The sequence below is a fragment of the Lingula anatina genome, chromosome 2 (genome assembly GCF_051362555.1).
Source record: "Lingula anatina isolate TDL-2025a chromosome 2, LinAna3.0, whole genome shotgun sequence".
In the NCBI taxonomy this organism is placed as follows: Eukaryota; Metazoa; Brachiopoda; class Lingulata; order Lingulida; family Lingulidae; genus Lingula; species Lingula anatina.
In genome coordinates, this window is record NC_141768.1 from 28,604,191 (window position 1) to 28,620,789 (window position 16,599).

At 34.8% G+C, this 16,599-nt stretch overlaps 1 protein-coding gene across 2 annotated transcripts in view; it reads right to left on the reverse strand.

Annotated features, from left to right (window-relative positions):
• Positions 1–16,599, reverse strand: part of LOC106160655 (mitogen-activated protein kinase kinase kinase 10) — a 30,257-nt gene that overhangs the window by 10,075 nt on the left and 3,583 nt on the right. For both annotated transcript variants that reach the window (XM_013537311.3, XM_013537310.3), the window contains exon 2: positions 2,956–3,136. In XM_013537311.3, the coding sequence (XP_013392765.2) occupies positions 2,956–3,136 (181 nt within the window). The remainder of the gene's footprint in view (positions 1–2,955; positions 3,137–16,599) is intronic.

A 16,599-nucleotide genomic window follows, 5' to 3' on the forward strand; every position in this document is an offset into this window, starting at 1 on the left:
TTCAAAGTTTGTTTATATTTGGGTTAAGTTCAATAGTAACTATGGGCATTTCTCTGTCAGTATATTTTATAAGGGTGGGAAAATTTGCAAACTACAGTTCATGGTGAAAAATAGGTCAAAGGTCAATTTCAAAGTAAAAGTTTCCCAGTATATGACTTCCTATTCAAGATCAATAGCAACTATTGCCAGTTTTGGAGATATAAGGGAGTGAATTTTTTTTTAGTGCAGTTCATTATGAAAAGTAGGTCACAGATCAATTTGAAGGTCAAAGGCTAATTTCAAAGTTACAGTAAGACCCCATTTCCACAGATTTTAGATCAATCTATCCCCATGGGGAGTCTCACTAGATTACTGTCAGCTTAGCTGGCTTAAGTGCCTGTCCTGCCTACTAAAAGCTGTAAGGGGATAATTAAATTCTGTGTGTGGTCGGCTAACTGCAGGGAGTTAGGTCGATCAAGTAAGATCGATCTTAATCTATGGGAATGTGCTCTAAGATTGTCAGTATATCACTTCCTATTCAAGTTCAATGGTAACTATGGGTGTATCTCTGCTAGTTTTGATGATATAAGGACCAGAAAACTTGCAAAGTGAAGTTCATCATGAAAAGTAGGTCAAAGGTCAATATCAAGGTCACAGTTAGATTGCTAGTTAATGACTTCCTATTCAAATGCTATGGGTGTATCTCTGCTAATTTTGGGAGTATTTTTTCATTTTATGTTAACTACTGAATATTGCATTGTTGTACTATTTAATAATGTGCAACTCCTAAACCGTATGGAAAATAAGAAAATGGACACCACCTCCAGTATTGTGCTTGACAAGCTGTACTTCATGCAAAAAACAAGACGTCTCTAGTGTAAACAGTTCCACAATTACAGAGTTTTTAGTTTCGGCATCAAATGACTGCTTCTCCCGTGAAAATGCACCGATTGACCCCAAACCCACGAAGATGAAGGGAGTCCCTAAATAGTAGCCCTCACTGTAATATGAAAGCTTAGGTCTATGTAGTTTCTGAAAATTGGCACAAACAATTCTTTTTTTGCAGAAAATTCCCATTTTTAGAAAATTTTGGCCTGTTTGACCTTGAAATAAAGGTCAAATGTCAAATCCAAGGGCATATTTGGAAACTCCATATATGACTTTTGGTCAGACCTCTATAGTAACTTTTTCCATAATTCCTTCAGTTTGGGAGATATTTAGCATCAAATTTTCAAAAATTTTGACAAGGGTGCATTTCAGTGAGCATCACACCCAGACCAATGCACCAACTGAGACAAAAATACCAGGGGGTTCAAGTTGAGATTATATGTGACCTAAATCCAAGAGATGGGGACACAGGTCTTTGTGGTCTAGGAGGAGAAGCGGTAACGGTGACTTGTTTCCGGCGCCCGACTGCGGAGCCGCAGGAGCCGGCGGAGCTGTACGAGACGGGCCGGGACTAAAACCATGAGTACCGCCAGCGTATACGCTGGTGGTACTAATGATTATGACATGATTAGTTGTAGCATTTATAAAATGCATCGAGAAACAAATCACTTCTCAAAATTTTCTTAGCAAGTTCTAAACTTGTAGCATGACAAAGGGTCTGCTATTCAAATAGTTTTGTCTACAATACACATGCAAAAGGTACTAAACTGACACACAAGAGGTAAACCAAATAAGTGTCAATGTGTTTCTATCTATAGACATAGTGTTAGACAGCTTGGAGATATATGACCTCAAACAACATAAATAAATTTCAAAAAGGACAGCAACACTGGTCATCATTAATGTCCTTTTCGGTGTCAGTGACATCTAGTAGACAGCACCGGTGACATAATTTCCCTTCAAGCTGGACAAAGATCCTAATCAGATATTAACATGACAATCCCTGGTGCCATGACCCATAATAAATTTCTCTTGCTGCTTAGAGCAGGTCACACTGCGTAGGCAGATAACAAAGATAGGGCCATTGTGGTGAACCATGTTCAGATGAATTTTACGCTGCCGCCAGATAGTCCATAGCTGTCTCAAAGGGTCATAAAATTGTCTAGGCACGCTTTTCACATGTATATGAAACAGTTAAAGAGTCATTATCAATAATACCTCATGCTGTACAATTTTTTTCCAATTCATCAGTTTTTCATAAGTTGACACAATTCATTATGTTGCAGCCTACCAGTTCTATGTTGGTAGCTGTTGCTTCTTTTTTCGTATTTACCATTTTTGTGAAATAACTGCTTGTACTTATTGACACAGACATTTTTTTCTGAGCTAATCAGTCTATGAAAAGTTTTGTTATTTGCACGTCTAACCAATACAATGAAGTCTGTGGTGAACAAAATGACAGTAACCTTTTTTTATATCAAATATGGTAGATGTATATTGCTTATCATTCAGCTTCAAGGTATGTAAGGTGGACCTAACCTGAAGGCAAGTTTATCCAGGCTAGTAGATCCATCAACCTGCCCCACTATTTACATTATGAAAATGCATTAAATCTATATGATGGAACAGGGCCTGGAGAAGCCCGAACTTAGCGTGAAAACAACCATATAAATGAACATTTATGTTAAAACAAAGGTTTACACGTTGGGATAAAGTTATACACTTTCAGCCTGAAGCCCATACCTCAGCTGAAGAACATATCAAGGTCATATTTTCCACACGTTTCAATACAAACACACTCCAGGCTCACTTGCGGATACACATTTTTTTAACCATTTTTTTTCTTTTCTTTCTTTCTTTCTTTTTTTTTTTTTTTTGCTGAATTGGCTCTAAATTTGTCAGAAAAAATCTTATATCAAGAATTTTCCTCAATCATAACAGAATGTGTTGTGCAAATTGGGTAAAAACCACTATGCAGGAGTGAGTCCAAACAGTTAGGGGCACAAAAAATAAATGAGGGGGCACGCGTGTCAGACCTTAGCAAGAGTGAAACCGAGTGTCAGACTTTACATAATAAAGTTTAATTACCTCCAAACATCACTAGCTTTTGAAAATGTGGATGACTTTATGACTTCAGGTGCCATCCAGGCGTATGTCCCAGCAGCACTCATCCTAGTTGTCTTGTATACTTCCCTGGCTAACCCAAAGTCTGTTATAAGAAGTGTCTTCTTTTCCAAGTCATTATTTTCAATAGGCTCTTTGAGTAGAACTGAAATTATAAAAGATGAAATCATCAGTTAACCCCAATAACATTTTTTTCATAATTCATTCTATTTATATTAAATTGCACTGTTTCACAGCCAATGACCATATAAAGCATAAATATTACATGGACAATATTTACAGAAAACAGCAATTTCAAAGTACGATAATTTCTGAACCTATTCAAACACCCAGCTTTTTTCTAACATTTTACTTTTTCAAGATATACTATTTTCAGACAATGACAACTATGTCTTTTCTGACATGAGGTGAACTAACTTTTGAATCAATATTTTTTACAAATTGTTAACAATTTTTTATTGGGGGGGAGGGAAGAATAATTATTGGTTTGAGTTTATTGAGTAATTATTGCATGCTAAATGCTCCTGATGGTTTGATATTAATATATATAATATTTCCTGAAAATGAAACATTGCAGAAGAAACTTGTGTATTTTCTGGACCAACACTAATTACTATCTAGTTCATATTAACTAATGTACCATGGCTTATTATTGCTTCCATCTAAGTATCATTTTGCCTTAAACATACTAAAACTATAACTTCTGTAAAAGGGCATCTACTGCTTATTTACTACAAACATACAAATTGGACAATTCTATAAAGATTAAATGATTTCATATCTGGAAATTAATCACCCATAAACGATATTGTTTGTGGGAGTTATGTTTCTTATTTCATTCCATTTTTTTTTAAGATTTAAGGAACAAAAGTGAGCTATTAAAAGACAAGGAGGATCAACTGACTCAACAGCAGACACCTGTTTAGGCCTGACTTTAAAAGCTTCAAACTTTACATTCAACTTCATATATTTTACGTCTACTTCCTCAATCCACCCAACAATTCCCAATGCAACTGAGGGTCAACTGCTTGCATTCTAATCAACTTCCCTGTAGAAAACAATGATGACAACAGGCCTGAGGGGTGTTCCCCAACACTGCTGTGTGTTAATTTATTCAAAGCACCTGTGGTATTTCCTTGTACAGCATATACAGCTGTTGACTGGACTTTTTATTATTTGTGATTGCTCAAGGTTGTGGGCTACTGATCATATATATACCAAACGGTGTGCCAGTAGAAAAGATTTTTGTCATTTCTATGGTCAGAAACAAGGCCAAAATTAAGTTGATATAATCAATTCATCATGATCCTCAAATTGTATCATTATGAGAAATTTATCTAGTCATCAGATTTTCAGAAATTCAGTATTATCAAATATATTATGCTTTATATTTCCCTCAAAAGAATTCTTTGGTCAAGTTTTGTTTAACTAAAAAACAGACAGGCAGTAGCTAAGACAGATATTACGAATCTGAAATGCTCATGGTCAAATAATGGCTTATATATATTTATGTAAGTTCAATTACTTGTATTTTTAAAACAATTTCTTTAAACAAACCATTCTCCACAATAAGAAGACAGGCAAGTTAAATGGAGAACAACTTAACTCCCCAGTGCCAATCTCCCATCTTAAACCTTCTACTTGGACCACCAATAATAAATAGCCTAAAAACATTTTAGTGAAAACAGAGTAAAATGCTGCCCGAGTCTAACCCAAGTAGCCACCGGAAGCAATCAGTCCTCCTTTACAAGACATCTTCAACCACTTCCTTCCTATGATATAAGCCATAAGATGGCATCAAGGTGATGGGTGTAGTATTCTCTATGGACCCTGTACAAAACACTGCCTGTTACTGACACTATCACATGATACCTGACAAGTGCACACCTGGCTTAATGTTGCTTTAAAATAATATTGACAGGAGAGGACGAGGGGGTTAAGCTTTAATTGCTTCCATGCTTTTTTAAATGGTGGCAATCATTAACACAGAGAAAAATGATAGGGCTGATGCAGGCATCCTGCACCGTTTATGATGTACCTGAAACTTGAATATTTCTGGCTGATACAAAACAGTTGAATTACACCTTTGAGAAAATGTTTTACTATTCTTATGACAAGTTTACACAAATAAGCCATTCTGGATAGTAAATAAAACTTCTGCAAAGTTTAGCTATGTTCTGAGGCAAATTTTATTTTCTCATTGTCTGATAGCAATCAATATCAATATCTTTTATGATTATCCTGAAGGCAGCTCACGGTTGAATTATTCATTGAATCAACAGATAACATAGCCACTATTAGGAAAGAAGAAAGGCTTTAGGCTTACACTGTATCAATATTAAATGAAAGGGGGTCAACTAAGTTTGCAGACGTGCTATTTAACAAAAATGAACTATTAACTAAGGCAGAGTGCAGTAAAACAGGTTTTGGGTGTCTCACACACTGCACTGTATACATTCTCAGATGAAAAAATTTGATTCCAAGACACAACTATATGTACATACTGAAAAAATGAAATTCTAATTAATTAAAAATCTTGTTATCTGGCAAAAAAAAAAAAAAAAAAAAAAAAAAAAAAAAAAAAAAAAAAAAAAAAATCCCATCCCATGTTTTTTTTTCATCCTTATACACAAGACACTAATGTGATAACAAACAAATAAAAAACACTTTATCTGCATACCTGACATGCACACTCTCATGTAATACCGTCAACGAACCATATTACATATTTTAGTCTATTCAATTGGTATTTAGGTCAAACTAAAAACCATCATTAGCCTTGGGCTATAGTAAGAGGACTAATGTAGGAGATTATCCTTGATGGAGGAGATGGCATGAGGTGAGATGCACACAGATTACCCCCTATGAATGCACTTAGAGATGACCCCAACTTATTAACGGTGATTTTCTTAGAAATGGGGAATATGGATTTTATCTTTTCTGCAGCCCTTCTTATCTATTCCGAATGCATAATATTCCAATCAAGCTTCGTGTCTGTCTATATTCTAGTATAATAGTCCAGTGTATGAGGGGGGAGGGGCACTGCCAGCACTGCAAAGGGCAACAGAGGTAGATCTTTAGTGTTTTTTTCCCCTAATAAAATCAAACCTTTTGTCTTAATATGGCATTAATTCCAGATTCTAATATTCTTGTCTAACTACCAAGGTTCCTGCTACTCAACCCAGTCCCATCCCAATCTCCCAGATAACTCTGTAAGCCAGGTTTGTGACTTCACTTCACAGAGGCAGTTCAGGTACATCAACACTTCAAAGCCAGTATGTACGCAATAGGCAGGCCTCTATTGTCCTTCCCATCCCTTCTCTGTTCACCGAAACACCTCCCTTCTCAGTTCACCGAAACACCTTAGTATAACATTTCACACTGAATCAGTAGAGAGGCGCAATATTCATCAATAACCAACCAACCAACCAACCACGACTATTTCTATCTTAGTCACATGCCTTGGTCACAATATCAGACAATTTAAGCAAAACCTGGAATGCGTGGAATGCAAAACAAAAAGAGATTGACAAAAGTGCTGGTTGTTGTTTTGTCATAATATAAAGGAAGGTAAAAAATGTTTGCAGTCTACACCTTGCAGTGCATTACTTCATGATCGGTCTCTATAATGTAGGCCTGATGCACTCCCATGATCCTCAGGTTAAAACGGATTTTGAAAGAAAACAAAATTGTGGATCTATATTTGTTACAGTAAAAAAAAAAACAATTCCTAATAAATCATTTGTTCATTATTATAATTAACAAGAGATAAAAACATCAAATGTCTATTTCAAGGACACAGCTCCCAACTCAAACGCGACATACAAAATACCATGTGCAAACAAAGGTGGCCCACACCAACGGATCAAAGTAATAAAAACAAAAACAATGGTTCAGTCATTAGTTGTTTATCTAAGAAGGATATTCCACCCTAATTGACCTAATCATTTTCAGTGGGAGGTAAGATAAAACTGAGCCATAATAACACTCAGCCGCTGCATAAATGGGTTACAGTTACTTCTATGTTAAATATAGCCGTTTTCACCTGCAACAGACTTACAAAACAGCCTAGCTTTTCTTCTTCCATGATTATATCTCAAGATGTGTCCCATTTTAGAGCATTTTCTTTTAATTCGAGTGTTCTACTTTCGATATCAAGTTTCCACACTCAACAAAAACCCCATTCTCTTGTCTGTTTTTCTTATTTTTTCTACCTTTTATTTGCCCAAGTGGTGATTCCCCTTTGAATAATTTATTGAAACCAACTGCACAATTACCACATGGAAAGGTTTATAATATTTTCTTTACCTACCACATTTTACTAACTGGTCTTTACATTAACAAAGATTACTCGGGGTAAGCTTTGTTTGTTCAACCATTTACAAGACTTATGTGTCTTCTAACCCTCCAAGTGTAACCAAGCATCAATCTGTCTTTTCTTAATCTATGTGGTTCCATAAAACTCAAATATGATGGTTACCCTGAATAGGAATGCCTCTTACATTTGTCCCACTATGAGGTAAAAAGTACTAATTCTTGGGTCATTTTTAGATATAGATCTAAAATATTTTTATACAGTAAATTGGGTGACATTTAAATAAGAAGATAAAGGGTTGTTTTTTCCTTTAAAACTGTGCTATAAATTTATCTGCCTTTCAAAAAATTTGAGGATATTTTCGATAGTCGTGAAAGTTAATACTTTTAATCTAGATCTCATCATCTCCTACTTTTGTAATATAAACTCCCAAGTGTATTTATAGATAACAGGTCAAATTGGATTGAATTGGTGAAAACTTCTAGCTCAATAGAACACAATATCATTCCTACAACTTTGTGATCAGCAGAGTATCATACCATATATTAATCCCAATGTAATATCATTCATCACAAATGTCAAGTAGGGCTGGTAAAACATACAGGGGGCAGCCTACGTGTACACCATACATCCCCAGTACAATCACTCCTTTGTACTTGGCATAAATCTATCTAAGGTAAGTGTGCCAAGAAACAGGTGATATTAGTTTGTCTGCATGCCAGCACATACTGGGACCTTCACTGAAAACAGCACAGGTTCATATTCAGGATCCTACCATACAACAGGCCTCTCTGCTATGCCTGGCTGCTGATACTGATGCCATATAATGATCTCTGAAAGTATTACTACTAACAAAACCCAGATATCATAATACATATATTTAAATATAATAACCATATTATGTATATGACCAGTAATAAATCATATTTTGTAGAGTTAAGTCCAGGCAAATCTAACACTGTAGCATTAAGAGCTGAATAAACTATTACTATTATCACAATAATGATTTGTGAATCAAAATGCAAACATATGGGAGAAAACAACCAAAATATTTTGAAACAAGGCAGCAAAGCTGTCAAATGTACAGACAAAAAACAGAAAATAAAGATGCAAAAAAGGTCATTTTGTCAATTTTGATGCAATAATAAATAATGCTTATAATAGCACTGTCAGTCAACACTGAATTTTAATCTTGCACAACAGGTAACATGGTCAATAACAGGAGCAGACCCAGAGATATTTTCTGACAGTATTACAAAGTATCTATGTTGATCCATCCTCCATTTTGATGGTCTTCCAACAGAAAAAATAGATACCAGTCAATATAAACTTAATAACCTGACTGTCTTCCGGAAGACCCAGAAGATGGTCTCAATCCACCCCTTCAATAAGATTACAGTTTCAGGACCATGAGAGTTCAAATTCACATTATGAAAGTCTCAATATTTGAAAAATGATGACAGTGCATAAAATAATATTACATCATGTTTAAAAACATAAAAAACAATACAACTGCTTATGTAGAAATACAGAAAATGTGCAGAGCCCCAGGCAGATGAGAGCCTGCCTGGGGCTAAAAGTCACAAATGCAAGTGTTTGAGAAAAAATTATAAAGGAAAACAACAAAACTAGAAAAGCACTTTGAGAGTGCAGACCTCTGCCAAGGCAGCAATTGTTGATTATATTGATAATTGATTGACTATTGATCCGGACCACCACCGAAAATTAATCATTGTCCTCTTTGGCCCACTTCCGACAGTTCCTGAAAATTTCTGCAAAATCAGTCCATAACTTTTTGTGTTATGTGGATGACAGACAAACAGGGGTGAAAATATAACCTCCTTGGCAGAGCTTGAGGTAAATATAATTCCAATGAAGCTGCTATTCAAACTTTTAATCTTCCAGTTTGATATATATATATATATATATATATATATATATATATATATATATATATATATATATATATATATATATATTTTTTTTTTTTAAAACTTATTTGCAATATTAAACAAAATTTACCTGCACAATTATCACTGCTTCCTTATTATTAATCTAGCAAAGAGCTTTACCTTTGGGAGTTTACAGGGAAATATCAACAAGTGTGCTTTACGTAATCTCATTTAATGGCCTATTAAAGCAAATGACTTTATAACTCTGAAATTAATCTAGTGATACCCAAGGGTAATTTACAGACTGACCCACTCAAAGGTCTTCAGGCCCATAAGTCACACCTTAAGAAAAGCACAAAACCATAATGCCCAAAATAGGAGACTACCAATCCTGATGCAATAATACATTATGTTTAACTGCACAGTCAACATCAACTTATGCACAACAGGTAACACAGACGAAAGTAAAAGCATAAGGCTTCAGGCCCATCAGAGTTCAAGTTTATACTTAGAAAGTGCCAGAATGAGAAAAATGAAAATTTCACAAAAAATGCATAAATACAATAAACATGATAATCCGATAGAGCTGGTTTTCTCATGAGCTGAAGGCCAATCCTAAAAATCGTACTTGTAAGTTTAAAATTATAATAAGTAGCACAGTTTTCTTTTCATAATGTTTGCAGTAGCAGTGCAAAAAGATTGTCAATTTTGATGTAACATTACATAATAAATTAGAGAATAATTATCACCAATTTTTGTTTATTGACTATAAATAGGATGGACATGTAGAAAATATGATTGCCATTTGGCTTCATGTCCATGGGAGCTCCAAGTCCCATAATGAATATGCCAAAAAAGATAATGAATATAACACTAAAATGTATAACTTCCAGAAAAAGAAGCCAATTAGACTGCTTTTCTAACTCAGGCTGCATTTTAGTCCTGTGTTTCTTTTTTGAAAGTTTGACAGTCATAAGTAACACGGTTTTTCCATAATGGTCATCAAGGCAGCAGCACCAAAAATTGTTTTCTGCTATTTTGATGCAACATTACATAATGCTTAACAGCATAATGACCATCGATTTTTAATAATAAAATATAAGTGTCATGGATTTTCACAAAATGTGACTAGCACGGGTCTTCAAGCCCGTGGAGGTTCTAAGTCGCACCTTGGAAATGCCAATATGTGATTAAATTTAATTAAATTTTCACAAAAAACTGTTTAATTGCCAGAAAAAATTACCAAACAGACTGCATTGCCAACTGAAGCTGTATTTTAGACCCATGTTTCTTTCCTGTAAGTTTGAGAACAGTAATTGACATGATTTTTGTTAAATGGTCATCATGGGAGCAGTGCCCAAAATAGGGGTTTCTTCAAATTTTGATGCAACATTACATAATGTTTAACAGCATAATGACCATCAATTTTTAATTATAAAATATTAGTATCACGGATATTCAGGAAATGTGACAAGCAAAGGTCTTCAGGATCATGGAACTTCAAAGTCACACCTTGAAAATGCCAATAAGTGAAAAATTAAATTTTCACAAAAAACTGTTTAATTGCCAGAAAAATTTACCAAACAGACTGCATTGCCTACTGGAGCTGTATTTTAGTCCCATGTTTCTTTCCTGTAAGTTTGAGAACAGTAAGTGACATGATTTTCCTTAAATGGTCATCATGGGAGCAGTGCCCAAAATAGGGGTTTCTTCAAAATTTCATGCAATATTACATAATGTTTTACAGCATAATGACCATCAATTTTTAATTATAAAATATTAGTATCATGGTTATTCAGAAAATGTGACTAGCAAAAGCCTTCAGGTCCATGGAACTTCAAAGTCACATATTGAAAATGCCAAAATGTAAACAATACAGCACTGTTCTGAAATGGGTTTATTTCCATTTTTAACACTTTTTAAACATAAAACAAAATAAACAGTTTACTGCCATTTTTATATGACCAATGAAGAAAATTGATGAGATGGGAAAAGTATCAACAGAACAGTTTTAAATGCCCAACTTCCTCCATTCTGAGATTCTGAACATAGTGGATGAATGCATCTGACAAACTGCAATGATATGAGTTTATTTCCATTTTTGACACTTTATTACACAATACATGATAACAAGTTTACCATCATTTTTACAAAATCAACTAACAATGTTGTAAAGATGCAGGAAATGCCAAACAAACACATTTACGTATCTTATTAGTTCAATAATGAGACTGTTAACATGCCTAAGAATTGAATGTGAGGAAATGTGAAAAAACAGCATTACCTTTTAAAATAATGGACTGATTATGCTGATTTTCAAACTCAACCTGCGTTTTAGTAAGATTGGCCCCTCCTGTGAGTATAATGACAATTGGCCAATCTGTTTTTCTTATATTGTGTTATCAGTGTTGCATATATACTGAAAAAAGTGAAAAAAAAACAGCATAAATTCCCTATAAGTGACCCGATCGTGCTGATTTTCGAATTTGACCTGCGTATAATGAATATTTATCAGTTCTGTAAGTTTCAAGCCAAAGGGTAAAACAGCTCTTCATTTATTGTGTTATCAGTGTTGCAAAAATGCTGAAAAAAAGTGAAAAAATAGCCTAAATTCACTAAAAATGACCCAATCATGCTGATTTTCGAACTTGACCTGCGTATTATGAATATTCATCAGTTCTGTAGGTTTCAAGCCAAAAGGTCAAATGGTTTTCCATTTATGGTGTTATCGGTGCTGCATATATGCTGAAAAAAGAGAATAAAAAATAGCCTAAATTCACTAAAAATGACCCAATCACGCTGATTTTCGAACTTGACCTGCGTATTATGTATATTCATCAGTTCTGTAAGTTTCAAGCCAAAAGGTAAAATGGTTTTCCACTTATCGTGTTATCGGTGCTGCATATATGCTGAAAAAAGTGAAAAAACAGCATAAATTCCCTATAAGTGACCCGATCATGCTGATTTTCGAACTCGACCTGCGTATTATGAATATTCATCAGTACTGTAAGTTTCAAGCCAAAAGGTACAATGGTTTTCCACTTATCGTGTTATCGGTGCTGCATATATGTTGAAAAAAGTGAAAAAACAGCATAAATTCCCTAAGAGTGACCCGATCATGCTGATTTTCGAACTTGACCTGCGTATTATGAATATTCATCAGTTCTGCAAGTTTCAAATCAAAAGGCAAAATGGTTTTCCACTTATCGTGTTATCGGTAAAAGTGCACGGCGACGGCGACGACGGCGACAGCGACGACGGCGACGGCGACGACAGACGCAGATGATGGCTATATGTACAGACACATCTGTGTCTGTACATAAAAATACTTGGGCAAAGTAAGGTGAAAATCAAAGGATGAGAACCAAAGGAGGCCAAGGTCTATTTCCAATTTCTCCACTTAAAACCAAAAGCCCATGTAGGCAGAGGAATCCATTCGCTGTCTTTTCAGCCTATCATATCACCTAAGCTTTTCAGTATCTATTGATTGTATACTCTGAAAACAGTGTCCATAACTTTCACTAGATTCTATAAGATTTAGATATGATGACAGCCTGTACATAGTGAGTTTCCGTTCCTAAAATAAACAGGCACTGTTCACTTAGGAAAGGCAAAAATGGATTTATATGTGACCTCCTATCTGAATGAAATATAACAATACTTTGTTGATCTAACCTCTGTTCATCACAGTGTTTGTTTTTAATAATAGCTAGTTTCACCTGGTTTTCCCCATACTATAAACAGCATTCATTAAATGTTGGGGTTATTCAATTCGATACTATACATACATTTCCCCTTAATTCAGGTTGCTCAACAAATAAAGTGTTTAGTATTTAAGAAACAGGTTTAAACTTTAGAATATTTTTTCAACGAGAATAGTACAAATGACTGGTTGCACTGATAACAATGCTATGCTTAGATTAGAGGTGTGGTTTTTTTTAGGAAAATTATTTCTCCAATATCTAATCCATTATTTCCACATTTCATATTTGTGACCCCGTAAACATCATTACAATGCGGGGGTGTATTTTTGGATTTCTTTTATGAATTGACCCAAAATCAACCCAACTGTGCATATTAGTGAACTAAGCTTGACTCCAATCATCGATACAAATTCCTGCTGCTTATGAACCGAATTCACCTGCTTATAGTTTTGACAAACACAACAATTATGAATAAACAAAATTATCATTTTGCACCCTAAAGGCACCTGCCATGGACTGTTTGGGCTGAATCTGTCACATGCCACAAGACAAAACATCATAATTCTATCTTACATACTTCTGATAAGTGAACCAAAATTAACATTATGCGTGTCCTGGAAATTAAGCTGCCAGTCATTAATGAAGTCCTGAGCCACCAGGGGCCCCTGTGTGTACAATAGGAGGGTTTAGGGCAAACACAAGCTCTGGGAGAAAACCACAAGCTCCATGTTGATGGGAGGGAAATCAGTTGGTACTGAATGTTCAATATATGGCTCGAGGCCCTCGTCCCCATATCTGGCTCACTGACCCCTGGATTTTCTGGTTTTGTGGCATTTTTGAGTTGTGTAGGAAACCCAAGCATCTCTTAATGCCTTTTGATCTATTCTGAGAAGGGGCTGTTTAAATCCACTGAGGACAGGTGATCAATGCCAATTTTTTAAACTTCAAGACTGTTTAAAATAAATTGCCACTCATAACTTAGGATATTTAATTGTCCTGAACATTGCATAACATGAAGAAAAATCTACAAACACCACTCATGGCCTTGGTCAAGATGCTAGGACAAATGCTTGGGGACAAAAGACTACTATCCAAAGAACAGATATTTGCTTTGTTATCGCTCCCAAAAGGATCATGCTTTTCAAATATCAAACTGCTGTCGGAAAAGACTAAGTCCATTCATCCATGACCCTAGCCACTACATAGGAAAGATAAACGTTTTGAAGGGTCAATTTTATATAATTATGTACACAGCACCAGCATATCTGTCATGGCAGGCTGGTGCAAGGTGGCAAGCTCTTTTCCCCTCAATGCTTTTCCTTGACAGTCCTGGATCCACTTTAAAAAGAGAGTTTCAGGCAAAATATTGAAATCTACTTTTAGACCAAAAGCATGTCTACTTTAAAATCAACCCATAGCAGTCCACTAACTAAAATGTAATAATTGGTCTGAAATATTAGCTATGATTTCACGCTATAAAATAGGTGTAATTATTTAATTTCACTGAACAACTACAGATTTGTCTTGAACCAAAGTAGAATCAAAGTTAAGCCTATAAAGTTTAGACCAATACTTGGACTTCAGTTCGTTTGTGAAAAAAATCTCCAAGTAGACTACACTTGACAACATGGGGAAATTATCTCAATTTTGGTATATATATATTTTTTTTTATCTGTTAAATCTTGTGAATATGTATCACTAGCATAAACTTCAAAACTGTACTGTTAAAATATCTTATTTTTTCTTCACATAAGCCTAATTAATAGATACAACAGTGGGGCATAGGTGGCATAATCTTTAGGGGAGTGACAATCTGTGTCCATTTACCTGTATTAAATGTTTATCATTACCTTATTTACATCCATTAGCAAATTCAAAAACTCATTTACTTGTACAGAATATGAGGGCTTGTTTCTGGATCAATTGGACCTCATATAAATCATGATCCAATGGCAATTGTTAATTTCCCTATAAATAAACAACGATCAGAATTTAAGCTTGCCCAGGAAACAATTTTTTTTTTACTTATAATGAATATTTTTCATGTGCAACCTACCAGGTGCTTATAAATTTAAAGGAATGATGCAGAATAGGGAAACTGCAAAAGTCTTATTGTATTAAATTAATAATATTATAGTTGTGAAAACATTCTTTCCAAAACAAATACATCTCTTATGATCCGAATTCCACAAACTTTTAAACAAAGTTTCCTTTGGTCCCCAACTAAAAAAGTGGGGGTCATTTTTAAATGACTTGGGATTGCCCTGCCGGAATGTGGGGGTAATTCTTTAAAATTTTCCCAGTGACCCCATATTTACTTTTATTCAAAACCTGTAAATGTATGCTTGTGTTTTATTAACTTAGGCCTTGCATCATACACTACACAAATAAAACTGAAACAGAATCCCTCTACCCTTCTACAGTAGGACCGACTGCATATTTGTTCAAATATCAAACAAACAATTTTGACAATAATGGAACAAAAAAGGTTAGCCTACAGTTTAATATCTTCTTCCAGTATATAGTGAAGGATTAGGTGACATATCATTGAAAAAAGTACCTGGCGTTTTCATAATGTTGTGCTCATTGAAGAGGTATGTCATTCATAAAAAAGCCAATATAACAGCCATTTTTTTTTCTGAAATTTGCATTTGAATTACCTGTTTCTTTCATTTTATTTTACTTATATTATCATGTCAAGTGAGATGCTAGTCGGCTCTGCAAAAGTTTTCTTTGTAACATGACAAAATATGGGGACTATAAAAATACATTAGTCACAAAAATAACATGGGTGCTATTTCTAGTTTTCTTTTCTCCCATCTGAAAATGGATTATAACAATTCTTTTTCAGTTCTGATTTTCCTAACTTGTTTTCAATCATACAATATCTAGCTTTGGCGGCTACATTTGAAGGTTTACCATCAATATGTTGCTCTTTAAAGAAGGAAACACTTACCTGGAACCTAAAATGTTCACAATCCAAAAGACCAGCATATCAACTTAAAGTACCATTAACAATGCATTTTAACTGATGCGGCCAGTTCAAATGACCAAATAACAATTCTTTTTCAGTTCTGATTTTCTTAACTTGTTTTCAATCATACAATATCTAGCTTTGGCGGCTACATTTGAAGGTTTACCATCAATATGTTGCTCTTTAAAGAAACACTTAACTGGAACCTCAAATGTACACAATCCAGAAGACCAGTATATTAACTTAAAGTACCATTAACAATGCATTTTAACTGATGCGGCCAGTTCAAATGACCAAAATATATAAATTGCAGTTCTAGCATGTCACTTTCAAGTCAGTAAATGTTTATATTAAAAGTCAGGCCAACCATTCATATTATATGCAGCAGACCTGCTCTTCTTATCAGACTTAGTGCTTGTGTCAATCACTAGTACTGACAAGAGCATACATCTCAAAAACAACCTAAAATGCCCAGGTTCTAAACACATCTCCTGGCATAAATCATGGCCATTTTTTCTAGGATTATTCTTGACAAGCCATGGGTAAAGGAGAAGCACCTGCACTGTGAAAAAGATTACATGATTTACCTTTCCCCTGCACCTGTGAGTAATAAAACACTACAGTTCTCATCTAAATGGCATGGTTACTTTGCATGCAATATGCTGAAGACTTTTTTTATACTATGGATATGAAAGAAGTTTGCATATGTGTAAGGGAAAAAAA